Source organism: Dendropsophus ebraccatus, chromosome 8 (assembly GCF_027789765.1).
Source record: "Dendropsophus ebraccatus isolate aDenEbr1 chromosome 8, aDenEbr1.pat, whole genome shotgun sequence".
NCBI classification, from domain to species: Eukaryota; Metazoa; Chordata; class Amphibia; order Anura; family Hylidae; genus Dendropsophus; species Dendropsophus ebraccatus.
Genome location: NC_091461.1, coordinates 92,976,991 through 93,003,438, shown reverse-complemented (window position 1 = coordinate 93,003,438; position 26,448 = coordinate 92,976,991). Strand labels below are relative to the sequence as shown.

Sequence of the window (26,448 nt, the reverse complement as noted above, 5' to 3'; positions counted from 1 at the left end):
TGGACCACCTCAGATTAGATCACGAGGTATATTATGCCAAAAGAATGATGCCTTCAAAAAGAGCATATTATGAGTAATGCATTGAGGGGATTGTCTGATCAGAGTTTTGGACAATCAACTGATCATCATCAGAAAATGTAGTATTACATGGCAGCCATTTAGATGGAGTTGCTCATAAAGAATGGCTCTTTATTTTTACTCACAGAGGGGGCCCCAAACAAGGAAGTTCCCTCTAGAATGTCTGTGGATATGGACAAGGGATGCCTGAAACAACCCATTTAAGGTGAGTTAAGGCTCCTACTTGGTTGATTACTGGCCGTTTAGGCCAATAATTGTTTAGTGTAATAGTGCATGTTGAAAAACAATCAGTGGACTGGATAGCCAGTGTTGGCTGATCATGGTCTTCCAACATGTTGAAAGATCAGAACTTGTGCAGCAGCAGCCTGCTGTGCATCGCTCCATGTAATAGGAGTGGCAGCTGCTGACTTCAATGGGCCACCCAAACGATCTAAGGATTAATTGGCGGCCCCTCCTGCTGTGCCCCGTTCACTGTCTGGGTGTGTAATAGCACAAGCAACGAGCGGGAAACTAGGGGAAATCGATTGCTGAGCTGACAGGTTCACGCTCACTTCCCAAGGAACATTGGGCCATGTAATGCAGCCTTTAGAACTACAGCCATGCTCCAACTCCCTCAACGGGCATATGACCGGACAAGGATGAATGGTTGGGCAGGTCCGAAGGCAGAGCTGTACATGTCCAAATAAATCACAATTTTTTTTTATAGGACAGTAGTAATGGGTGATGAGTAACACCCATCACCCATAGGGCCCTATTCCACCGGACGATTATCGTTCGCATAATCGTTAACGATTAACGATGTCAAACGACCGCTATTGCGAAACACCTGAAAACGTTCACTCATTTCCATGGAACGATAATCGTTACTTATGATCGTAATTGCAATAGTTTTTTCTTCGCTATTAATTCGCAATTGCGTTCGTATCTACTGCGAACGACTGAACGATGTCTTATTCAATGCGAACGATTTGCGAACGTTTTGCGAACGAGCAACGATAAAAATAGGTCCAGGTCTTATAAAGCGATCAACGATTTCTCGTTCGATCGTTAATCGTTAACTGCATTTCAACCGAACGATTATCGTTTAGATTCGAAAGATTTAACGATAATCTGAATGATAATCGTCCGGTGGAATAGGGCCCATAGGGTCCATTTATACAGAAACATTATCTGACAGATTATCTGCAAAAGATTTGAAGCAAAAGCCAGAAACAGACTATAAACAGGGAATAGGTCATAAAGGAAGGACTGAGATTTCTCCTCTTCAAATCCATTCTTGGCTTTGGCTTCAAATCTTTGGCAGACAATCTGTCAGATAATCTTTCTGTGTAAATGAACCCATCGGATCCAATGTTAACAAACTGTATACTTTGTGGTATATGTTTTTACTGCATGCTGCTTTATGGTACAGTGTAGCCGTGCTGTTCCATATAGTAAAAAAATAACAAAAAATATGTGAATACTAGACTGTAGTTAAATGGTTGAACTACAAAGTAATAATGATATAAGCTACTGTAAATCCATTAAAACACTGAAACTTTTTAGTACTGAGTCTTTGGGAACGTCCTTCTATGCCCCTCGAAACAACAAAGTCAGTTTTTCCCTCTATTATTCCCTCTGCATTTCTATTTTAGTAGTAGTAAACGGAAAAGAAGTTTGTATGGGTTGGGGTCAGTGTGCTGAGGCTTCAGCCAATCACTAGAATGATGGGACAGCAGCACACAGCTAGACTGGCGCTCGCTTACCGATTTACATGGCTTGATAATTGTTTGGCAAGGGCTGCACAAACATCATTAGCGATGTCTGTGCAGCCCTTGCCCTTAAACTGTATACATACCTCTACACAGTTCCCGATTTTCTGCCCTCTGCTCACTTCCCGCAGCTTCCGTTGTAGCTTCAGAGCGGGTCTGTGAACTGAGAGGCTGCTCAGCCAATCACTGGCCGGCACCTGTCCGAGAAGCGAGCAGAGGGCAGTAGAACACCTGTACTGTGGACAGGTAATGTATACAGTTTATTACTTTTTTTACACAATCATCAGCCGTCATTCAGGCATCGCTATTGCATGCAGCGATGCGCGGTCGGCGGGCAATGATTTTAGGTCAGAACCAAAAGACACGATCAGCCAATGATCGCTTTCATTGCCTGATCATTGTCTCTATTTCATGGAGCGATAATCGGATGAGTCGGCCTAATTCATCCGATTATCGCTCTGTGTAATAGGGCCCTATGAGGCTTCCGGCAATTCTGTATGCCAGAAGTCCCATAGACTTCCACTATAATTCTGCAGACTGCATGGTATAGTTGAGCGGCTCATACTGCAAGTTTTTTATTCTAGCGAAGAGTGGGGTTCTCAGCACACTAACCCACATCCATATATATGGTGATGGTTACTGAGATAGAGGATATGGCTCTCTTATTGAAAAAGAAATTACACTAAGTTTAATTTTCACCATCCCATTAGAGCAAGTATTTCTTTTACCCAACATTCGTGACAGTAGAGCATAAGGCCAGGAAGCTGAGATCTCCATTGACGGACTGGGGTTTAGGTTGTGGAAAGGTGTTTGACCTTCATGGTGCTGGACAACCCCATATTATAAGGTTGTCAAAGCAGAGACCAGATTCAGTAAAAGGAAACCTTCAATTGTTCTTGCTCTGTATTCCATACGTGAGAAGCTTTTACTGTCTGTGGCTCCTCTGATGTCTAAAAAGGTTTGTTTTGTATATAAAACATTTACCGCATTGCTGACATGACAAAGACCTCTCATTCCGGTGACCCCTCTGATGATCAAGAAGACTGCTTTTATAGCCAAAGCTTTTGCCGCACTCTGAGCACATGTACGGTCTCTCTCCAGTGTGGCTCCTCAGGTGTATGACCATGCTAGAGTTTAGTGAAAAACATTTCCCACATTCCGGACAAGAATATGGTTTCTCCCCTGTATGAGTCCGCAGATGATTCGTAAGAGCTGTAGGCTGCTTAAAGGATTTTCCGCACTCCGGACAAATGAATGGCTTCTCATCTGTATGAATTCTTCGATGCATCAACAGGCCAGAGCGTCGAGCAAAACATTTCCCACATTCTGCACACTGGAATGGCTTCTCCCCAGTGTGAGTTCTCTGGTGGACACAAAGTCTGTATTGGTTACTAAAAACCTTTCCACAATAAGTGCAAATGACTGGTGGCTTTTGTTTGACCCTCTGACTTGTGACTTGTTCTCTAAAGCCACGTTCCACAGGTAAGTGAGGATTCCCATGTAGGAGACTAAGCTGAGCTGCAACATCTAGAGGGTGTGAAGGAAACAGAAAGAGATCTTCAGGAATTCCTTGCTCATGTAACATGGTCTCCTCTTTGATATGAAAATCCGGAATGTCCCAAGGTTCTCCGATTTCGTTCATACTGACGCACATTTCAAAAGCATCAGATGGAACATTTATTTCCTCTCTTGAGTCGAAGCAGCCAGATAAGTCATTGGTGTTTACTTCATCTGGTGGCTCATCTGCATAGAGAAAATAATCCTTAGTTAATGAGTTTTTCCAGTTTTTCCAAAAACTAGACTAAAGTCTATCTACAGCACCTGCACTACACTGAGAACCGGGGCTGGAGGCAGTTGGCTCATACTCATTGTAATAACTGCAGCCTTGGCTCCTATTCACTTCAATAGGAGTTGAGGCTGCACTACTCAGTTGCTGCCTGGAGTCGACTGCTTCCAGCTCCCTTCTCATTGTAGTGCGGACAGGGCCGCCGCCAGCACCCAGCTTACCTGGGCAAGTGCCAGGGCCCACAACATCCCTAGGGGCCCAGTCCCACCAGGGCTGCTTTCTTTCTTCTCTGAGACTGGCTGGAGGTAGGGAGCATTTCCTCCGTATTGCTGATCAGTGGGATCTGCACTCCCTGGACCTTTCTGCCCTGGCCCAGACATGATTAGAGGAGGCCAGAGCAGCATCTCAGCTCCCAGGCCAGGTGATGGTGAGTGTACAAAGGGGAGGGGGGAGGGGTCAGTGACCATGTGACTCTCCAATTGCTGCAAAACCCCCAAACCAATCATGCACTGCTAGCAGGACATGATGGGCGTTGTAGTTTTGTTAACTGGAGAGTCACTTGTCGGGAAACAGTGATTTGTGGGGCTGTATATTAGGTGTGGTGTTCCCTAACATATAACTTTCCAATTGCAGAAAAACTACAACCCCTACCATGTACTGCTAGCAGGACATGATGGGAGTTGTAGTTTAAGAACAACTGAAGTGTCACTTGTTGGGAAACAGTGATTTAGGGGACAGTTTATTAGTGCAGTGTTCTCTTATCATGTTACTTTCCCGTTGCTGAAAAACTACAACTCCCACCATGCATTGCTGGCTGGGCATAATGGGAGTTGTAGTTTGGCAACAGCTGAAAAGCCACTGATTGGGAAACAAAGATTTAGGAGGCTAGTTTATTTACTGCAGTGTTCTCCAACATGTGACTCTCTAGTTGCAGCAAAACTACAATTTCCAGCATCCACTGCTGGCAGGACATGATGGGAGTTGTAGTTTGTCAACAACTGTTGAGCCACTGGTTGGGAAACACTGACTTATGGGGACGATTGCACAATTTATCTAGGGGGGCAGTGGCACAGATTATTGGAGGGCAGTGAGAGTTTATTGTCGGGAGGGGGGGAGCAGTGGCACAGATCATAAGGGCAAAGTTTTTTTTGCACAAAAAAAGGGCCTTACTACAGATTTAGGTCAACCAACCACTGGCTAAGTGGGCATTTCTTGCAGGTTAAGGGCCGATTATTAACTCACTGACCGTTCATAGGATTGCTCGTTCCCAATAATCAGCCACTGTAATAGGGCCAGTGGTGAACTAACATTTGTGGCCGACAATGATGAGGGGCCCCTTTAACACTAAACTGAATTCACAATTATTGTAATTAGTATATGCTATAAACTATCTAATCTTGGTCACAAACGACGCAATAAAATAATAGTATAAGAAAGTGGAGTGTGGTGCTTTGAGTCTGCCCACCATCTTACTACTACCCTACTGTATAAGAATAAGGATAGTAATAAGGTTGTACTTACTCTGTGAGCTCATGGTCTGGTGTTCATCCATCAGGATATGTTTGTAGAGATCCCTGTGTCCTTCTACATAATCCCACTCCTCCATGGTGAAACTTACCGTGAAGTCTTCATATTTTATAGGCACCTGATGCACACAGTGATACAGTCATCATCAATTCCCATTATTATGATATTATATAATGTCCCCGGACACCTGGCAGCGCTCACCTCTCCAGTCAGCAGATGAAGGATCTTGTTGGTGAGGTCTAGGATCTTCTCATCATTCTTTTCCCCATCAATCAGTGATGGAGGTGGAGGATCTAGGATGGGCCTTCTCACCCCAGGTTGGGCAATCTCCCTGGACTTCTTAACCATAATATATTCCTGTAGAATAAGTTAAAGGGAAACTCTCAGCAGGTTAGAAATATCTAATCTGCTGATATCTTCCTATTACCTTCATGCTTGGCGCCATTTTGCAATATTAAGAGTTTAATCCATATGCAAATATGTCCTTTTGGTGCACTGGGGGCAGTATTGCTGCCCCCAGGCAACATATTTGCATATGGATTAAACTCTTAATATTGCGGAAACGGGGCCAAGGATGACGGTAAGAAATGTACCTTCATTCTCATCGCCCTGTGCACTATACGACCTATAGTGCACAGCAGGTTAGATACTACTTAGTTTCCCTTTAATGTGACTCCTATAGAATAGCAGGAGGAGTCGAGTAGAAGGAAGTATAGTTTTTTCCTCTTAATAAGAAGTCCAGTGGGTGGTCCTACTAAGTTATTGACAGTGGTGACTGCATATACGCTCACACAGGGAAGGTTGCCAGTATGAGTAGGACCACCCACTGGCTTCAGATGATCCACCTTCAGATCACTATTATCCAAATTCTGTCAATATTTCCTATCAAGATATACTGTTTAGCTATAGCAGCGAGTGAACAGTCATTTTTAAGCAGGAAAAAAGAGCGAACATAAGGATCTGAACAGTAAAAGGACCAAATTGTCATGATTAGACGACACAACATCTCCAAAATGGCAGGTTTAGTGGGGTGTTTCTGGTATAAGTTGGTTCATTCATACCAAAAGATATCCAAGATTAGACTATGAGTGAACTGGCAACAGAGTCACGGGTGAACGAGTGGAGCTAAAGACTGTGCAAAAAAAAGGCCAAAAAAAGCCTGTGGGAAAAAAAGGCCAAAACTACACAAAAAAAGCGAAAAAACAACAACAACAAAAAAAGTTTACTATAAGTTCTAAATGGGAACAGGAACATTGCCTTTGGGGTGCTGGTTTACAATGGGGTAACTGCATGTGGTCGCTTTGTGCTGTAAGGCTGGGTTCACACTACGTTTTTTCTCATCCGTTTTTGCAAAAAACTAATGCATGTGTGTGCATCCATTTTGATCCGTTTTTCCATTGACTTCCATTATTTAAAAAAATTGATCGAAACGCATCTGTTTTTTTAACATACACTAAAAACTTGGTCGACCACATCTTTGTGTACATAAAAAAAAAAAGTTTTTGGTTTTTGTAAAAACGGATGAAAAAAAACGTAGTGTGAACCCAGAATCATTTTTCCTATTCCTCTGCAGTGAAAACTGCACAGGTGCCTTAACCATCCAGCCCATGTGCCGTGTTCTCACAGCTGATGAATAGGAAAATACCTGCCTGGAGCATTCCTAATGATGAGGAGGGTGGGGAGGAGGGACGGAGAGGTTGTGCCAGCCTAATGCACAGACACTCTAGGCCACGCCAGTTTGACACAGGGCTGCAAGTTTAAAAGTTGTTATTTAGGACAATAACTGCATCACCCCAGGACAGATCTTGGATTAAAAGCAGCTATCCGAAGGTGCAAGTGGTTTGGGGGGGGGGGGGGGGAGGTTTGGACAGATTTAATGCTTTGGCTTTTCAGGCATGATGGATGATGGGAATTGTAGTTTTCAAACAGCTGGAGGGCACCTAATTTGACCCCGACTTTTAACGTGGAATATGATTAACCAAAATATATGTGATACATGATGTGTGAAATTCTCACCATCTCTCCCTCCAGGAAGGAATATAATACATGTCATGTCACTCTCACTGTCCAGAACCTGTCACCTCTCCATTTATAGTTCTACATTAGTAATACAGATACAAGTCATGTGACTTATCCCCAGAGTCCCTCACCTCTCCAGTCAGCAGGTAGACAATCTCCAGGGTGAACTGCAATATACTGGCACTTATATGACTCCTCTCACCATCCATGCTCTGTAATTCTGACTGATCTTACTCCAGACCAATAAACCTGTAACAAAATAAAGTGAGGAAGATGGGAGTATATAGTAGAGATGTGGTAGGTGTTATATAGTAGGGGATGATAAGAGCATATAGTAGAGATGTGGTAGGTGTTATATAGTAGGGGATGATAAGAGCATATAGTAGAGATGTGGTAGGTGTTATATAGTAGGGGATTATAAGAGTATATATTATAGATGGGGTATATGTTATATAGTAAGGGTTAATGGGAGTATATATTATAGATGGGGTATATGTTATATAGTAAGGGTTAATGGGAGTATATATTAGAGATGGGGTGTGTTATATAGTGAGGGATTATGAGTATATATTAGGGATGGGGTATGTGATATATAATACGGGATGATGAGTATATATTAGAGATGAGGTATGTGTTATATATTACGGGATGATGAGTATATATTAGAGATGGGGTATGTGTTATATAGTGAGGTATGATAAGAGTATATATTAGAGATGGGGTATGTGTTATATATTACGGGATGATGAGTATATATTAGAGATGGGGTATGTGTTATATAGTGAGGTATGATAAGAGTATATATTAGAGATGGGGTATGTGTTATATATTACGGGATGATGAGTATATATTAGAGATGGGGTATGTGTTATATAGTGAGGTATGATAAGAGTATATATTAGAGATGGGGTATGTGTTATATATTACGGGATGATGAGTATATATTAGGGATGGGGTATGTGATATATAGTGAGGTATGATAAGAGTATATATTAGGGATGGGGTATGTGGTATATAGTGAGGTATGATAAGAGTATATATTAGGGATGGGGTATGTGTTATATAGTGAGGTATGATAAGAGTATATATTAGAGATGGGGTGCAAGATATATAGTGAGGTATGATAAGAGTATATATTAGAGATGAGGTATGTGTTATATATTACGGGATGATGAGTATATATTAGGGATGGGGTGCAAGATATATAGTGAGGTATGATAAGAGTATATATTAGAGATGAGGTATGTGATATATAGTGAGGTATGATAAGAGTATATATTAGAGATGGGGTATGTGATATATATTACGGGATGATGGGAGTATATACTAGAAATGGGGTAGGTGATAAATAGTGAGAGGCTGATGGGGTATACATTATATACACTGGGGATGATGGGAGTATATATTATATACTATGAGAGTATATAATATATTAGGCGGGGGGGCAGATTGTATAGTGTGCCGGCCATTGACAACGGGACATAAGATGATTCTGTCATTCTAGCTGTGACACTAGAAGTCACCGCAAGGCATGCTGGGTTTTGTAGTTCGGTGATGGGTGGGAGCAGGCAGCAGTCTATTATACACAGGTGGGGAGAGGAGGAGCACTCACATCCGCTCAGCTGTCCCCCGGGTCTCAGCAAGGAGTCCGCGGTGCCTTGTACCCCCAGTTATAGCGAGTCTCCCCCAAAAGCAATGGAAAATATTGGCCGCAGTGCGCATGCGCCGACCGGAAGCTGCCAGAGGCCTCACGGTAGTTGTAGTCTTTAGAGCATCTGTGCGCGGTGATGTGGTTGTCAGTGACCGTGTGTGACCAGACTGCAGGTTATCACTGGAAATGCTGCCCCTAGTACCTCACCAGGAGGCCCGGCTCACCATCCCCAGCTTCCCCCCATGTCATCCTCCAGAAGCACCATGACCCCTGCCTATCGCTCCTGACCTTAGTCCCTAGTCACAGGATGTGTTATATGTCTGGTACCGGGACCCCACTGATCTGAAGGGGGATCCTGTGCCCCCTCTTGTTTGAAGAGTAGTAGTCACACACCTCACAATACACACAAGTCTGACCGGCGCGCCATTTGCACAATGGTCAGACCTCCAACCATCAGCGTTAGCGTACGTCCACACTAAAGAAGTCACAGGGATAACTGCGGATTGTCACTATTCTATGCACGGGCAGATTCCACCAAAAGAATTGACATTATTTTGGCAGAATGCGGAATCCGACCATTCCTAGAATAGTGTCTATGGCATGGGATGAGAAGCGCACCGCCATGTGCGAGTACGAGCGACGGAATCTGCCGCAGGTCACCCTCAGGGTACATGCACGCTGCGGAATGGCGACGGATAACCTGTTGCGCATTCTGCAGCTTGCACCCGCCGGCGGACTGATGCAGGCGCGCGCGTCGCCGCACCATGTCATGGATTCCATTCTATGCACGGGCGGGTTCCGTCGTCCGTCCAAAGAATACATGTTCTGTCTTTGGACAGAGGGCGGAATCCGCCTGTGCATAGAATGGAGTCTATGACACGGGCGGACATGCGCGTGCCCGCATCAGTTGGCCGGCGGGTGCGAGCTGCGGAATGTGCGACGGGTTATCCTTCGTCATTCTGCTGTGTATGTACCCTAAGAATGAACAGGTTCATTCTTTGGGCGGACGGCGGAATCCGCCTGGCCAGAAAATGGAATCTATAGGGACGGAGGAACTTCAAGCATGGGGGAGGGGGGGAGTTGGTAGTGGTGGACTTCGCAGAAGTTATCCACGTGATTTCCTTAGTGTGGACACACCCTTAATGGGAAACTTAGGAGAGGACTTGGCAGGAGACATAATAAGAAGTAGTCACAGATCCTGACCATACTCTTTCAGTAGCTGGCAGCTCTCTTACACACTCTCCATACATTGTCTTCTGCCCCATAGAGAATGAATTGAGCGCAGGCCATGTATACGCTATATTCACCATTTTTAAGGGGACCCCACCAATCAGCTTGTTAGATCCGTATCCTGTAGGACAGGGGTCCTCAACTGGCGGACCGCGGTCCGAACCCGGAGCACGGAGGCCAGCTGTCCGGACCCCTGGTCAGACCTCCTAACCGCCCCGGATCCGGTCCGTCCCGGGACAGTTAGGAGGTCCCGCTCCCCACCGCACTGCCTCCCGTCCCATAGGCGTACTGTCCTTAGGTTTCAGTACGCCTGTGGGGCTGGAGACAGTGTTGGTCCGGCCCCCGGCTGATACACGCTCCCTGGGGACGTCCCGGGGATTCTCCAGCAGAGCGCGCACCAGTGATCTCAGTGTACGCCGCCAGCCTGTACTTCCCGGAAATATAGGACGGCGGCGTACACTGAGGTCACTGCTGCGCGCTCTGCTGGGGAAACCCCGGGACATCCCCAGAGAGCGCGTATCAGCCGGGGGCCGGACCGACAGGAGAAAAGAAGAAGACAGCTGGGGAGCAAGGTGCTAGGTGAGTTGTGCTTTGTTTGTTTTTTTGGGCTGGGGGCCATCTATAAGGGGAGAGCGCACAGGGGGGCTATATACTACAGAGGGGACCTCACAGGGGGGCTATATACTACTGGGGGGAGCTCACAGGGGGGCTATATACTACAGAGGGGACCTCACAGGGGGACTATATACTACTGGGGGGAGCTCACAGGGGGGCTATATACTACTGGGGGGGCTCACAAGGGGCTATATACTACTGGGGGGAGCACACAGGGGGGCTATATACTACTGGGGGGAGCACACAGGGGGGCTATATACTACTGGGGGGAGCACACAGGGGGGCTATATACTACTGGGGGGAGCACACAGGGGGGCTATATACTACTGGGGGGAGCACACAGGGGGGCTATATACTACTGGGGGGAGCACACAGGGGGGCTATATACTACTGGGGGGAGCTCACAGGGGGCTATATACTACTGGGGGACAGCGCACAGGGGGCTATATACTACAGGGGGTGAGCGCACAGGGGGGGGCTATATACTACTGGGGGAGCAACAGGGGGCTATATACTACCATATACTATACTACCCCCTTTGTACCTAATCTCAAAGTGCTGGTGAGAGAGAAAAAATGGCAGTTTTCTCGCTAATAAGCAGCAATTCTGTACGTAAATAGTTGAACGTTTGTGAAAAGTAACAAAACACGTTTCCTACGGATGTTCAGCTCGGACCTTCACCTGACTATAGACCCCGGTAAGCGGACCTTCACTAAAAGTTGTTGAGTACCCCTGCTGTAGGATAACTATTTTAATTGGGAAAACCATTTTAATGTTGGTTAAACCAGCTGAATCCATCAGGACTGGATCTCTAATACGTTGTTTCCCAATCTGTTACAGAACTACAATTCCCATCATGCCCTGACAGTGGGGAACACTGATCTAATATATATGGTGGACTCCCAGTAACAAGCAAAAACAGAAAGGATACACAAAAAATGTGAAAAAAATATATAGCAAAAAAACCTTTGTTAAAGAACATGCATGACATTTGGGGTTTATTTTAGTTTTTTTTTTCATACCACATCTTTGGAAGTATACTGGGGGTTGTAGTCCCTCTGGAAGACCCATTTACATCATGCTTTACCTTTCTGCCTGAAATCTTAAAATAGTGCTTGAAGGAGAAGTCCAGGGAAAAATAAAAACTCCTGTACAGGAAGGGGGTGGGGGAAGCATAATAAAGAATGTATACTTACCCGTCCTCGCGCCACACATCGCTGCATCACCGGCTCTCTGAAACCCACCTGAACTCCTTTTCCCCCAGCTTCCTGCAACATCACAACTTGGGTGAAAGTACCCCACCCGCTGATGGATCACTCAGAACACTCTGGATTATGTTTTCATTAGGAATATCTCTGTACTCCGTTTGGCTTTCTAATAACCCTCTAGGTCTCCCTGTCCCTGCCCCAGGAAGAGTCTTTGTTGTTCCAAACTTTTTCTATGGAGGTTATGGAGGTTGCTGAGCTCTTGGGAACATTCAGCACAGCAGTTTTTTTTTTTTTTCTCCCATTCTTCATACGTTGGTCGTTTTTTTAGCGAACGACCAACGACGATTTGAGAACATGTTGAAAGATCCCAATGAACGATTTCTCGCTCGTCGCTTGATCGTTCGCTGTGTTTACACGAGCCGATTATCGCTCAAATGCGATCGTTATCGTTAAGTTTCGAACGATAATTCTTCATACCTGTGCCTCCACACAATCCTGTCTCTGAGCTCTACAGGCAGTTCTTTCCCCCTCCTTTGCTTCGATGCACATTGTCAGCTGTGACACCTTATATAGACAGGGGCGTGTATTCTTGAATTCTGTCCAATCAGCTGAATTTACCACCAGTGGCTTCAATTAATGTGTAGAAACATCTCAGAGATCATTAAAGGGGTAGTGCGGCACTAAACATTTATTCACAAAATAACACACATTACAAAGTTATACAACTTTGTAATATGTGTCATGTACGTGAATGGCCCCCTTCCCCGTGTTCGCCCCCCCCCCCCCCCCCGGAAGTGTGGTGCATTATACTCACCGCATTCGTGTCGACTCCCGGCCGCCATCTTGTGACAATGACGACATCTTCGGGAGGCCGGCCGAACCGCTCCAGCCGTTACTCATGCCGGCCCCCCTTTGCCGCGTCATCAGCTGCTCAGCCGCGATTGGCTGAGCATAACTGTGCTCAGCCAATTGCAGCTGAGCAGCTGGCGGCAGATGGCGTCCGGGGTCGACAGTAATCTGGTGAGTATATTTCACCACACTTCCGGGGGTGGGGGGACACGGGGAAGGGGGCCATTCACATACATAACACACATTACAAAGTTGTATAACTTTGTAATGTGTGTTATTTTGTGAATAAATGTTTAGAGCCGCACTACCCCTTTAAGAGAAATGGGATTTTTTATAAATTAGCACATTGTCAAATGATGGGAGAAACATGAATTTTTTGTGTGGAAGAGATGAGCGAATTTACAGTACAATTGAAGAGGGAATTGCCTTGTTAGCTCGGCATTCTGCTTATTAGCCTTATGCTGGGTTTACACGGAACGATAATTCGCCCAATCGAACGATTAATGATTTTGAAGCAACAATTTGGTTTTTAGAACGATCAGCATTTAGATGGAGAAAATCGTTATTGCGATCGTTTTTAAGATCGCTTAAGCCCATCTTTTACATAGGGTGAATCTTTGAAAGACTGTTTACACGAAGCGATCTGCAAATTTTTAGCGAACGACAAACGACGATTTGAGAACATGTTGAAAGATCAAAATGAACGATTTTTTCCTCGTCGCTTGATCGTTTGCTGTGTTTACACGGACCGATTATCGCTTAAATGCGATCGTTATTGCGAAAATTCGAGCGATAATCGTTCCATGTAAACGCAGCATTAGGCTGGGTTCACACTATGTATATTTCAGTCAGTATTGTGGTCCTCATATTGCAACCAAAACCAGGAGTGGATTAAAAACACAGAAAGGATCTGTTCACACAATGTTGAAAGTGAGTGGATGGCCGCCATATAACAGTAAATAACGGCCATTATTTCAATACAACAGCTAAAATACCAGCAAATATTTGCCATTAAATGACGGCCATCTACTCAATTTCAACATTGTGTGAACAGATCCTTACTGTGTTTTTAATCCACTCCTGGTTTTGGTTGCAATATGAGGACCACAATACTGACTGAAATATATGTAGTGTGAACCCAGCCTTATGGTGCGTTTACACAGAGAGATTTATCTGACCAATTTTGGAAGCCAAAGCCAGGAATGGATTTAAAAAGAGGAGAAATCTCAGTCTTTCCTTTATAGCCTGTTCTCTGTTATAGTCTGTTCCTGTTTTTGGCTTCAAAAATCTGTCAGATAAATCTATCTGTGTAAACGCACCATTAGTCCGTGTTGCTCCATCCCAGGTGCCTGGAAAAGTTGGATCAAGTCTTGGCTTCCCTCATCTCCACTCACATCCACTGTGACTCCTCACACTGACTGCTGATTCTGAAAACTGACTCTGACACCCGATCATTATACCTTAAAGCAGGGACGGGGAACCTTTGGCCCTCCAGCTGTTGCAGAACTACAACTCCCATAATGCCTGGACAGCTGAAGCTAACGCTTCGGCTGTCCAGGCATGATGGGAGTTGTAGTTTTGTAACAGCTGGGGGGGGGGCGATGGTTCCCCGCCCCTGCCATAAAGACTGTTAACACAAAGCGATCTGTGATTTTTTTAGCGAACGACCAACGACGATTTGAGAACATGTTGAAAGATCCCAATGAACGATTTCTCGCTAGTCGCTTGATCGTTCGCTGTGTTTACACGAGCCGATTATCGCTCAAATACGATCGTTATCGTTAAGTTTCGAACGATAATTGTTTCGTGTAAATTACACTGAGCTCTGACGCTGACTCCTGACATTATAAACTGACTGATCTGATGGTGAAGCTGACACACCGCCCTGACATGTGACCCACACCTGACCCCGATCAGTAAGGAAACTCTAAAATGACTGACAGACATCATTTCAGCTTGTAGTCTGTAGTGGAAGCTGCTCCCAAAGACAGTCATATGTATAACCTTACTATCACTGTGTGGAAGCATTTGGTAGACTGTGAATATTAGTGAAAGGAAACTGTAGACAATCACAGCTACTACCATACAGCCCGAACCATGATTCAGTCATTCACACCACACAGCGCCGCCATAGAACTACATATCCCAAAATGCCGTGCGCGGAGCTCTTCCGGGCAGTGACGTGATCGGGGGCGGGGCTTCCAGCTAAGGAGCCGCAGCGGCAGGAGACGGGTGAGGAGAGTGGGCAGTGATGCTGCCGGGCAATGGTGATGTGTGACAGTGTGTCCTGTGTGATGCCGTGTATCACCCTCCATGGCTGTCGGCCTCCTCTCTCTTACACGGTGTGTCAGACCTGGATTCCTGCTCATTAATAAAGTGCTGATCGGAACTCGTCCCGACACGACCCCAGTGATCCCGACTAATTAGTATACTTACCAGTGTAGTCACTACGTCACTTCCTCTCTCAACTAGCACTTAAAGGGGTTTTCTAGGAAATATCTGTATTTTTGTAATATGTCATTGGGTGTGAGGGTCCCCTTGTCACTCTCTGGAGTGGGGCATAATGCCAAGTGTCAATGTGTGGCCTGCGTGTGCCAGGTGAACGAACACAAGATTGGCAGAGCCTGAACCCCTGTGCACTATGTTATGACTATTTAGCAATGTATGTCAAAGGTCACTTTCTCTTTAAAGTGAATGTAACATTAGGCCTGGCTGGAGCACTAGAGCCACCCCCAGTGGGAGGAAAACCCTGCCCCTCTATGACACGGCTCCATTAAAATCAATGGAGCCATATCATTGAGGGGCGGGAGTTTCCGCCCACTGGGGGTGGGTCAGCCCACCTCCAATGCTTCAGCCATGCCTGATGGTACATTCCCTTTAAAGTGACTGTACCACCAGGCCCCGGCTGAAGCACTAGAGGCGGCCGACCCACCCTTAGTGGGAGGAAACCCCCGCCCCTCTATTATAATGTTCCATTGATTCTAATGGAGTCACATTATGGAGGGGCTGGAGTTTCTTCCCACTTAGGGTGGGTCGGCCTGCCTCCAGTGCTTCAGCCTGGGTCTGGTGGTACAGTCACTTTAAGACATTGCAAATATTCATGCTAAACACCTGCCTGTTGTTTTGTGTATACAGCTCCCATGCAGACTTATGTGCACCAGGTTTGCGGAGTTGCTGGTCCTTGGTTACAGACTACAAACAAAGCTCGATAGTCATCTGATCCTGCAGACATGAGTCTGTCCCCAACTTCTATATAACATACACCAGGAGAGGCATCTGTGGTGAGGACAGGTCAGTACTATTCACACACAGTACAGCCTTAAAGTGTGACTGTTATTTTAAAACTTATTACATGTGAAAAAAAAATGTAATCACTGGCACTGAGACTCACACTGATCTCTGGGAGAAGCACAAAATTGTGCGCTTCACTCATTGTTCTATCAAACCCATTGGAGAAGATTGGCTCCATAGACATAATGGTGAGGGTCTCTGGAACTGATCAAAACTTTTGAGATGTTTGGGTCACATGCAAATTTTTTAGTTTTTCTTTGAATCTGTCTGTTGTGATTTATGTTTCAGACTGCTGACACTGTTAGGACAAAGAGACACATGGTACCTTTAATATATCTAGGTGTGCTGCCTGTACTTTTAATTCTGCTTTTATTCTCTGGTGCAAAGTGTCAAAGAGGCTTCTCTAAAACTGTGAAGGGCTAAGGGCTGAAACGCCTCCTTGCTCCTCCTCCCATCCCTGCCACTGCGTCATTGTCAGCTGGACGCCGAGCTCTGCCTCCTAATCTCTCACCTGTGCAAAGAGCAGGAATGAGATTTGGAAGCAGGGTGGGTTAGGGATGGGAAGGGGAGTAAGGAGGCCTTACAGTCCTCAGCACCTCAGGAGCTTTGAAAATAAAATAGTTCTCTATGTTCTGGAATCACAGATACAGGAAAGGTACCATGTGTCTCCATGTCCTATAAGCTATCTAACAGTGTCAGCACTTTCATAATCTTTAAAAGAGAAGTCCGGCCAAAAGTATTTTTAATATGTTATTACTTACACAAATTCCTAAAGTACATTAATTAGGGGAAATACACATATACTGCTATTTCCCTTAATTTAGTAGATCAGGCAGGGTTCAGATTCTGTAAAAAACCGTGATGTCACGAATCACTTGTAATTCCTATGTAGTGTCCAGCAGGGGGCGCACTATATGTAGAAGTCTATGACACTGTATTGTCTATGGAAGTGTTTGTAATGTAATGTAATGTAGTGTAAATTGCACTATGCTTTATTGATTGAATACACTTATGGAATACTTTGGGGAGCAAGTGTCGTTGCTCCCAAAAGTTTTCCATAAATGTATTTAATCAATACATTTGGAGGGCAACAAGCAGGGAAGGAGAGAGGTGCCTGTGCATCTAACTACCTCCCTCCCCCCTCCATGCTCGGTGCTGTGGGACACATATGCACTGTACTACTCCTCCCATCATCTTCTCATAGTATGAGCAGATGATGGGGGAGTAGTACCAGGGCTATCCCCATCACCACCACCCCCCGCTGCTATTGCCGCCGCCGCACAGCCATTCACATCCCCTGCCCGCCGATTGCCAAGCTCCCCGCCACCCCCGTGTCTTGCCGACTCTTTCTGCTGATGCCGCCGCTGCACAGCCGTTCACATTTGCTGCCGGGCGACTGCTGAGCTCACCGCCGCCCCCGCGCCCTGCCGACTTGTTCCCTGATGTCACCCGAGCTGCCGGGGGTGACATCAGGGAAAGAGTCGGCAAGACACGGGGGCGGCGGGGAGCTTGGCAGTCGGCGGGCAGGGGATGTGAATGGCTGTGTGGCGGCAATAGCAGCGGGGGGTGCTGGTGATAAGGATGGCCCTGGTACTACTCCCCCATCATCTGCTCATACTATGAGCACATGATGGGAGGAGTAGTACAGTGCATATGTGGCGGTGGGGGCTGGGGGGGTTGGTAATGGCCCTGGTACTACTCCCCGATCATCTGCTCATACTATGAGCACATGATGGGAGGAGTAGTACAGTGCACCGAGCAGGGGGGGGAGGGGGTGTTGGATGCACTTGCACCTCTCTCCCTCCCTGCTTGGTGCCCTCCCAATGTATTGATTGAATACATTTATGGAATACTTTGGGGTGCAAGGACACTTGCTCCCCAAATTATTCCATGAATGTATTCAATCGATAAAGCATAGTGTACATTACACTACATTACATTACATACACTTCCATAAAAAATACAGTGCCATAGACTTCTACATATAATGCGCCCCCTGCTGGACACTCCATAGGAATTACAACTGATTTGTGACGTCACAGTTTTTTTATAGACTCTGAACCCTGCCTGATCTACTAAATGAATGGAAATAGCAGTATATGTGCATTTCCCATAATTAATGTACCTTAGGAATTTGTCTAACTTTCCATAAGTAATAACATATTAAGAAAAAAAGTTTTGGCCGGAGTTGTCCTTTAATTCTACTAGAGATATGTAAGGTGCGTGTTCTCACTATATTACTGTGTGGAAGGGTGGGGGACACAGGCAATGTGTAACACAAGCAGGTATATCACTGAAGGCAGGAACAATGCTGCTGATTTATTGTTCTTTCAACAGTTTCAGTCATAGGAAAGAGATGAGGACACCCAAATCTCTAAAGATGGAGAAGGACAGAAGACATATGTCTGAGCGAATACTCAAGCTCACCTTGGAGATCATCTACCTGCTGACTGGAGAGGTGAGGTTATGGGAAGATTCCTGCTGAAATGATAATCATGATCTACAAATACATCCATGTACAAGATTACAGAATAAAGGAGACAGGGCCCTAAATATTTAAAGGGGAACTATCAGCAGTTTAGACCAATCCAACCTGCTGATATGTCCCTACTGCACAGGAGACACTGAGGATGAAGGTATGTCTTTCACCTTCCGCCTCAGCGCCGTTCTGGTGCAATTAGTAGTTTGCTCCACAGTTCAGTAAGACATTTAGGAGCACTGGAGCACTGTCCGCCTCCATAGAGCTGGTCCAGCTTGCCCACTCCATGGATTATAATTAGAGAGGGGTTGGCTATTCGCCCCCCCCCCCCCCCCCCCCCCCAGTGCTCTTAGTTCCTACCAGTCCATGGCGCAACCTACTAACTGCATCGGAATAGCACCAAGAAGGAAGGTAAGAGACATGGCTTCCTCCTCTGCGTCTGCTGTGTAGTAGGGACATATCAACAGGTTAGACTCGTCTAACGTGCTGATAGTTCTTTTTTAAAGTGGCCCTGTCAGTTGCAAAAAACTTATCACAAATTAAAGTATTTGATTGATCAGGGTCTGGGTGCCTCGACCCCCATGATCCTGAACAAAACATTACAGTTACCACAATGCAGTCAGGTAGGTAATGTTATTGGACATCCACCAAAACCAGACTCCTCTATCAAAATGCCAGATAGAGAAGTGTGATTTGTCACTCCACAGAACAGGTCCGTTGGCAGCACACTTTACATCACTTCTTTGGGTGCTTAATATAAGGCTTGCATGCAGCTACTCAGCCATAGAAACCCATACCATGATGCCCCCTTGGATACACAGTCCCGCAATCTCTGCTTTGAAGGGGAAAGGGGGCGATCCAGCCACTACACCACTGGGCATGTGTTCTTAACGCCATTTAAATGGTCAATTAGTCGCTGTGCCGATAGCCGTGGTCCCCGGCTGCTGATATCAAGCGGGGGGGTCGCCACTATACATAGAGGGCTCAAATTTTGAGCCGTCTCTATACTCCCTTAATACCATTATGACGTCCCTGGACATCATAGTGGACATAGGGGTTATTGAACTTACTTGTTGGCTGTGGCACAATCCTATTAGAGTACCACATTGGTATCAGTGACCTCTTTACGACCAGTTCTTTCACAGACGTTTGTTAAGGCAAGGAAACGCTAAAACCCACAAGGAAACCCTAAATGAATGTCTTAATGGCAAAGCGGAAAACTAGGATAGCACAATGCTGCATGGTTTAAGAGATGAAAACCAACAAAAAGTTGTTCTATTCTCAAAGATTGAGGATGGCAGAGAGATAATTTACTAAACAAGCACAAGGCAGCATGTCAGAAAAGGAAAGTAAATTACAGCCTCTCTACAGGTAGGGCAGGGAAGAAGCCGATGAGATATTCTGGAACTTAGTGTCTGTATGTATGGATTGCTTAGTTTGGAGTGTTCTGTTTTGTAGGATTATGTTCCTGCTGGAAACTCTTGCGATGATGTCAAAGACCGTAGTGATCTTCCTGTTCGAGGGAAATTAAGCCAAGCCAAGAGCCACATCACTGAGCCTCCTCAGAAGGATGAGAAGATCCTGGATCTCACCAACAAGATCATTGAGCTGCTGACTGGAGAGGTGAGCGCTGCTGTTACACTAAAGGGAGGAGGTGTCTGGATGATGACTGTATCATTGTGTTCTAGGTTCCATTACGATATGAGGACATCATTGTCTGTTTTACCATGGAGGAATGGCAGTATGTGGAAGAACACAAGAAATGCTACATGGACATTATAAAGGAGAATCCAGAGGCATTGGTAGAAGCTGGTAAGTGATTGTAGGAGATAATATATCAGCATTTGATGAAAATTTTACACCTGTTATAGCCATCCAAATACATGCTGAGAGCTCTGTATACAGAAGAACTGCAGAGTATTAGCACAAACATCAGTTATGGGCAGTGAAAGTGACATTGGCAAGATGCAGGCTTCAATGGTTACTTACTCTTTTGTACATAAAGCAAGTGTTTTTTTTTTCCTGTCGGGCCCCATGCTGGTATTTGGTATACTCTTTTTTCGTAAAGGAGAACTCTGCCCAAAAGTGAAAAATCCTGGGCATAAGGATGGGTAAGTAAAATTCTATTCTATCTCCCCCCCCCAGGATTTTTAACCTTCGGTCAGAGTTCCCCTTTAATACTTTAATATTTCATTCACATGTACAGAATCTTCTGCAGATAAGTAAATGACTGAACACAGCATCAAATCTGCAGCATATCCTGAACATCTCAACCAGCACAGTTAAACTTTTAGGACTCAAGTTAAAGCGTAACTATAAAATATTTTGACCATTCAGTTTTAGTTAGCTTAGGTCATGGTAAGAATTTTTGCAATATACATTAATAACCTAAAATGAACAGTTTTTTAAATACATAAGGCTGATTATCCCCTTACAGTCCTCTCTGGCTCTGACTTATTTCTGCACTCCTGCTGGACACGCCCCCTCCCTGCAGATCCGTCCTGAGTGCACGGACTCTGACAGGAGGATCAGATAACAGCCCTGACACACACATAAACAAACCCTCCTCCCCACCTCCTAGCAGCACGTTCTCCCCCCTCCCCTCACAGAGGTGACTGAGCAGAACTGAGGGTGTTGTGTGTGAGGAGCAGCGCAGGGGAAGAGCTGGATGAAGGGACAAGTGTTTGCAGAGCTTCACCCAGGGGGGACATGCCACCATGACTCCAATGTACTGCATGAGGGAGAGTGGGTGAGTCACTGAGGGAAGGACTACAAGTCCCAGCACAACACAGCTGTAGTCCTTCCATAGTACATATAACAGTCACTATCAGATGTCTGCAGCAGGTGACCCCACCTCCATGGCTGACATTATCCTACAGTGTTATGAGAGCAGATGACTGTATCTAATCCCTCTGTGTGTGATACCATCTGCTGGGGCTCTGTATCTAATCTTACTGTGTGATACTCTGTGCTGGGGCTCTATCTGATCCTGCTATGTGTGATACATCTGCTAAGGTGCTGCTCAGTGAATGGAGGGACACAGCCAGGGAGGTGAGGGATAGGCCACGCCCACTTGGTCTCAGCCAGAAGAAAAATTAATTTATTCTTCTGAGCCAAATAGCTGGTGATATCTCAGCGAACGTACACGCTATCAATACAGTTTAGGGCTCTTTTTAAAGGGTAACACGTGGGCTTTTTATTTGAGGAATTTCATTTTTTGGCTACTGAAATTATAGTTACGCTTTAAAAACTTTTACAAATGCGTTGATTTAACAAACTTGCCTCCATCTCCTGATATGCCGCTGTTTTCCCATGTTGACAGATAACTGTCTAGGTGTGTGGGAGAGAATGAATATATATATATATATATATATATATATATAAAACAAAAAGTCCACAGCACTCGGAAGAGTAGGAGAGTGGGTGCCACCCCAGCACGTAGGAGATTAGTGCACAATATAGAGATCCAAAAAAATGGGTACCGGCACTCCAATGTAAAGGTGAAATCAGTGGTTTAATGACAGCTCACAGGAACAAAAGGATAGCAACGTTTCTACGCCACAATAAGCGCTGTTTTCAAGCTATGAACACACCCCTGCATGCAGGGTCTTTATACACACGTGCATAATTACAATTCATTAGTGCATGATTACAATCATCATAAAAAGTGTAGAAAAATACAGAATATTCGTAGAAAACCAGTGATAAAAAGTAATACTGCTTAGGGGGAATCATCCCAATCGTGAAAATGTGGATAAAGCAGTGTAAGTAAACAAGTCAAAGTGTATATACAAAGTAAAACAACATAATGATATAATTACATTGATTCAAAATCGTACTTGGAACACGTGATGGAGGCGACTCACCAGCCAATGGACCGCCGGTAAACAAAGCACCCTGTGGCATAGATGACATGTGTAGGTGGAACCCACGCCGTAATGGACGCAATACTATGCGTGTCAGTGGGCAATGCGCATGTGCAGGAGGTGAAGCAACATCGCGATATGACGGGAATGATAACAACTTATAAAATAACAAATAAATCATAAAAATCATACAAAAATAAGATGATAACAAATGAAGTAGAAATGTAGTCCCTGGGACCTGGCGAGGTACCCCAGCTACCCTGTATATGACCAACAGAGCTCACAGCATAAACGCACACATAACGAACAATCTGAACACTGTACAAAGGGAAGAGACATAACGCCTCCAATTAGCACAGATCCGCTCCGCTGTGGTGAATTAACACTTTTTATGATGATTGTAATCATGCACTAATGAATTGTAATTATGCACGTGTGTATAAAGACCCTGCATGCAGGGGTGTGTTCATAGCTTGAAAACGGCGCTTATTGTGGCGTTGAAACATTGCTATCCTTTTGTTCCTGTGAGCTGACAATAAACCACTAATTTCACCTTTACATTGGAGTGCCGGTACCCATTTTGTGGATTTCTCTCTCTCTCACTCTCTCTCTCCCCCTCTCATATAACTTGGCGAGCCCTAGAAGAATAACTATATTAGTATTATTATTATTAGTATTATTATAGATGGGAATACCCCTTTAAATGTTATTACATAGTAGGAAGACGAGAGGATTTCTTACTTAAACTCGCTTTAATATTTCTATCTCCAACAGACAAATCTCAGCCACACATTGCGGACAGCGAGGATAGTAAAAAAAGTAATGGCAATTTTCCTGGACAAAACCATAGTATCATTCCAAATAACCAAAATACATGCAGACCCGGTGATAACATGGCACTAGACTTGCTAAGTCATGTTAAAGGAACTACAACCAATCTTATGGCTGAAACTTTTCCTCAACGAATAAAATATGAATCTGTCCTTGTGAAGGAAGAATCAACCATGGACAATGAAAAACATCTGATAAGTTCAGAGACAGATCTAACTTCTCAACCTCTGGCGTCAAAATATTCTCCTCCAATGGAAGAGGAGTCAGTCTCTACTGAAGATAGCCATTATGAAGACTCGTGTGTGTTTCCTCCAGCAGAACAGGAAGACTATGAGTACTTATATATAACAGAAGACGGCAACACGCATGCCAATGGAACTAAACTGACTATAATGATCTGTAGTGATTGTGGCGATCGCTTTACTGTTGAGTCAGATGACGCCTATTTTGAGAGATTACAGCCCTATAGATGTCGTAAATGTTCCAGCTGTAAGTCAGGGACTGATGTCAGGGAAGTGGCGACAGTAGCTGGAATACCAAGAACATCCAACCTTGTGTATGAAGACTATGAGAAAGGAAACGTTGATTGTAAGAAGACCTTTACAAGCAAAAAACATCTTGACAGTAACAAAATCAATAGGAGAATGAAACCATGTCCTTACCCCGAATGGGGAAGTTATTTTGAGGATAATGGATCCCTCGGGAGCTATAATATAGTGCCAGAAGAAGAAAACGTGTTTATCTGCTCTCATTGCGGGAAATGCTTTAACCATCAGACAAGTTTGGAGATCCACCAGAAGACTCATATTGTGGAGAAGGCTTCCTTTATCTCTCAGAATGGCAAGTATATCCGAAACAAAGCACTTCTCAAGTCACACCAACTAGTTCACACAGACTGCAAACAATATAATTGTCCTGAATGTGGAAAAGCATTTAAACGCAGTCTAAGTCTGACAGAACACATGCAGGTACACACTGGAGAAAGAACATTTACTTGCCCTGATTGTGGACAGAGCTTCACCCAACGCTCAGTCTACATCACCCACTGTAAGATCCACGGAGCTGGTAAACTCCATTTCTGCTTTGAATGTGGAAAAAGCTTTCGGACCAAGGCCGATCTCATCACTCATCAACGTATTCACATGGGAGAGACACCATTTCCTTGTTCAGAATGTGGCGAGAGCTTCACAAGACGTGCCAACCTGGTGAGACACCAGAGGATTCATACAGGGGAAAAGCCATTTTCATGCCCGGACTGTGGGAAATGCTTCACACGAAAGTTAGGTCTTATGAAACATCAAAAGATCCATTCGGGAGAAAAAATATATAAAAGAGGATACAGAAAAAATGCCTTTTCCATGTACCGTGTGGTAGTATAAGTCCTTTAAAGGAGAAGTCCTGCAAAAATGTTTATTAAAGTATTGTATTGCCCCCCAAAAGTTGTACAAATCACCAATATGCACTTATTACGGGAAATGCTTATAAAATGCTTTTTTCCCTGCACTTACTACTGCATCAAGGCTTCACTTCCTGGATAAAATAGTGATGTCACGACCCGACTCCCAGAGCTGTGTGGGCTGTGGCTGCTGGAAAGGATGATAGCAGGGGGATGCTTAGTGTCCCTCCAGTGCCTTGTGTCCCTTAGTGTCCCCCTGCCATCATCCATTACCATTTTATCCAGGAAGTGAAGCCTTGATGCAGTAGTAAGTGCAAGGACAAAAGCACTTTATAAGTTTTTCCCGTAACAAGTGTATATTGGTGATTTGTATAACTTTTGGGGGGCAATACAATACTTAAAAAAATAAATAAAATTTGCCGGACTTCTTTAACTAGATGGAAGATTAAATTTTAAGGCTATGTTCACACAAGACCTAAATGCTGCAGATTTGGTGCAAATTTTCCCAAATAACTTTATTGGGTGATGTCACATCTGCAGCATTTCAGTCCCATGTGAGCATACCTAATAGTATTTGCTAATGTTAGGGAAGAAGCAGCTTGCAGGTTGGGTTGAGCTTCCTATAAGAAGACATTCTATCGGAAATTGAAAAATCTTATGCATGTCTTCTACACTATTTTTATGTCATTGTTGGTGCAGGACTTTGGCTCATTTGTACATAACTGCAATATTTATAATTTGTTGTGTCACAACATTGTCTGAATATTTTAATAAAATATTTTTTGTACAGTTTAGTTGATCTGTATTAAGGTACCTTTACACGTACCGGATTCACAGCGATGCAAACTCGCAGCGTGAAATCCGCTGCAAATCCATGTGGTGTGAAAATGAATGGGGTTATATACACGCAGTGGAATTTTCATTTTGCTGCCAGTATATAACCCGGCCCCCTTAAGCATACATTACCTGCTCGGCACCACGGCTGCATGTGAGGCTCCCGTCGTTCCCTCTCAGCCAATCAGTGCACGCCACGGCAAACTCACAGCCTGAAATCCGCTGAATATTAAGGAGTGTGACATTTCAAAATATAAAACATAATTCATTTGTGGCAAGAATCAATTTAGATTAAAGAAAGCTAATTAAACCAAAATGCACAAAAACTGAGACACAACCACCCAGCAGTCATTTCGATAGTTGCCAGAAACAGCCAAACACTGTACTAAGTTGTTTCTGTGGCCCCGATAAAGAATAAATGGGGCGCTCTTTCTTTTTCTTCACTGCGACAAGCCAAGCAAACCCTACATTCCTATCAGCTGATGGATGCTTGGAGACTCCTCCACCCCCGAGACAGAGATTACACCTTCTTCTCCCACCCCCACAACCTATATTCACGTATTCACTCCCTTTTTCTTTCTCATGCGCATTTGGACTATGTGATCACTGCTTCCATTGATCCCATCTCTTACTCAGATCACGAGCTGATTTTCCCTTTCTCTGACTTTTGCCCCTCCTCAACCTACAGTAGGTCTTGGCGTTGGCGCCAGAATGAGACCCTGCTGAGAGATCCCATGGTACTTACCGAAATTCGTTCGGATCTGGCCCACTATTTTGCCACTAATATTACTCCAGACTCTTCTCCTCTAGTTGTGTGAGAGGCCCATAAATTTTACATCCCTAAGGATGGCAATGATCCTTCTCACTGCCAAAAATACCGCCCTATATCCCTTTAGAATCTGGATCTTAAATTCTTTTCTAAAATTCTGGCCGCCCATCTCACCCCTCTCATCCAATCTATCATACACCCTGATCAGGTGGGTTTCATGCCCATGCGTGAGGCCCGTAACAATACTACCACGGCCATTAATAGTGCT

General features: G+C 44.7%; 2 protein-coding genes across 7 annotated transcripts in view; one reads left to right on the top strand and one right to left on the bottom strand.

Annotated features, from left to right (window-relative positions):
- Window positions 1–1,916: 1,916 nt before the first annotated feature.
- LOC138799607 (oocyte zinc finger protein XlCOF8.4-like) overlaps window positions 1,917–26,448 on the bottom strand; it is a 72,106-nt gene continuing 47,574 nt past the window's right edge. For 3 of the 5 annotated variants that reach the window (XM_069981047.1, XM_069981048.1, XM_069981049.1), the window contains 4 exons: window positions 7,293–7,410; window positions 5,344–5,499; window positions 5,137–5,260; window positions 1,917–3,572 (listed from right to left, as the gene is read on the bottom strand). In XM_069981047.1, the coding sequence (XP_069837148.1) occupies window positions 2,755–3,572; window positions 5,137–5,260; window positions 5,344–5,499; window positions 7,293–7,370 (1,176 nt within the window). In that variant the 5' untranslated portion in view covers window positions 7,371–7,410 and the 3' untranslated portion in view covers window positions 1,917–2,754. Of the gene's footprint in view, window positions 3,573–5,136; window positions 5,261–5,343; window positions 5,500–7,292; window positions 7,411–8,773; window positions 8,855–26,448 lie in introns of those variants that run through there. The other 2 variants (XM_069981046.1, XM_069981050.1) reach the window with 2 other exon arrangements.
- LOC138799581 (oocyte zinc finger protein XlCOF7.1-like) lies at window positions 14,891–24,610 on the top strand. Of its 2 annotated transcripts, none has more exons than XM_069980971.1 (6): window positions 14,891–14,946; window positions 15,850–16,005; window positions 18,343–18,463; window positions 19,943–20,107; window positions 20,173–20,296; window positions 23,125–24,610. In XM_069980971.1, exons 3-6 carry the CDS (start codon window positions 18,362–18,364, stop codon window positions 24,558–24,560), a joined length of 1,827 nt encoding a protein of 608 aa, XP_069837072.1. In that variant the 5' UTR covers window positions 14,891–14,946; window positions 15,850–16,005; window positions 18,343–18,361; the 3' UTR covers window positions 24,561–24,610. The 2 variants fall into 2 exon arrangements, with proteins under 2 accessions (XP_069837072.1, XP_069837073.1); XM_069980972.1 differs by lacking the exon at window positions 14,891–14,946 and adding an exon at window positions 14,960–15,056.

Coding starts and splice junctions, on each gene's coding strand:
- LOC138799581 (XM_069980971.1), top strand. CDS start 18,362: ATGAGGACACCCAAATCTCTAAAGATGGAGAAGGACAGAAGACATATG. Junction 20,108..20,172: donor TTGAGCTGCTGACTGGAGAG/GTGAGCGCTGCT, acceptor ATTGTGTTCTAG/GTTCCATTACGATATGAGGA. Junction 20,297..23,124: donor AGAGGCATTGGTAGAAGCTG/GTAAGTGATTGT, acceptor TATCTCCAACAG/ACAAATCTCAGCCACACATT.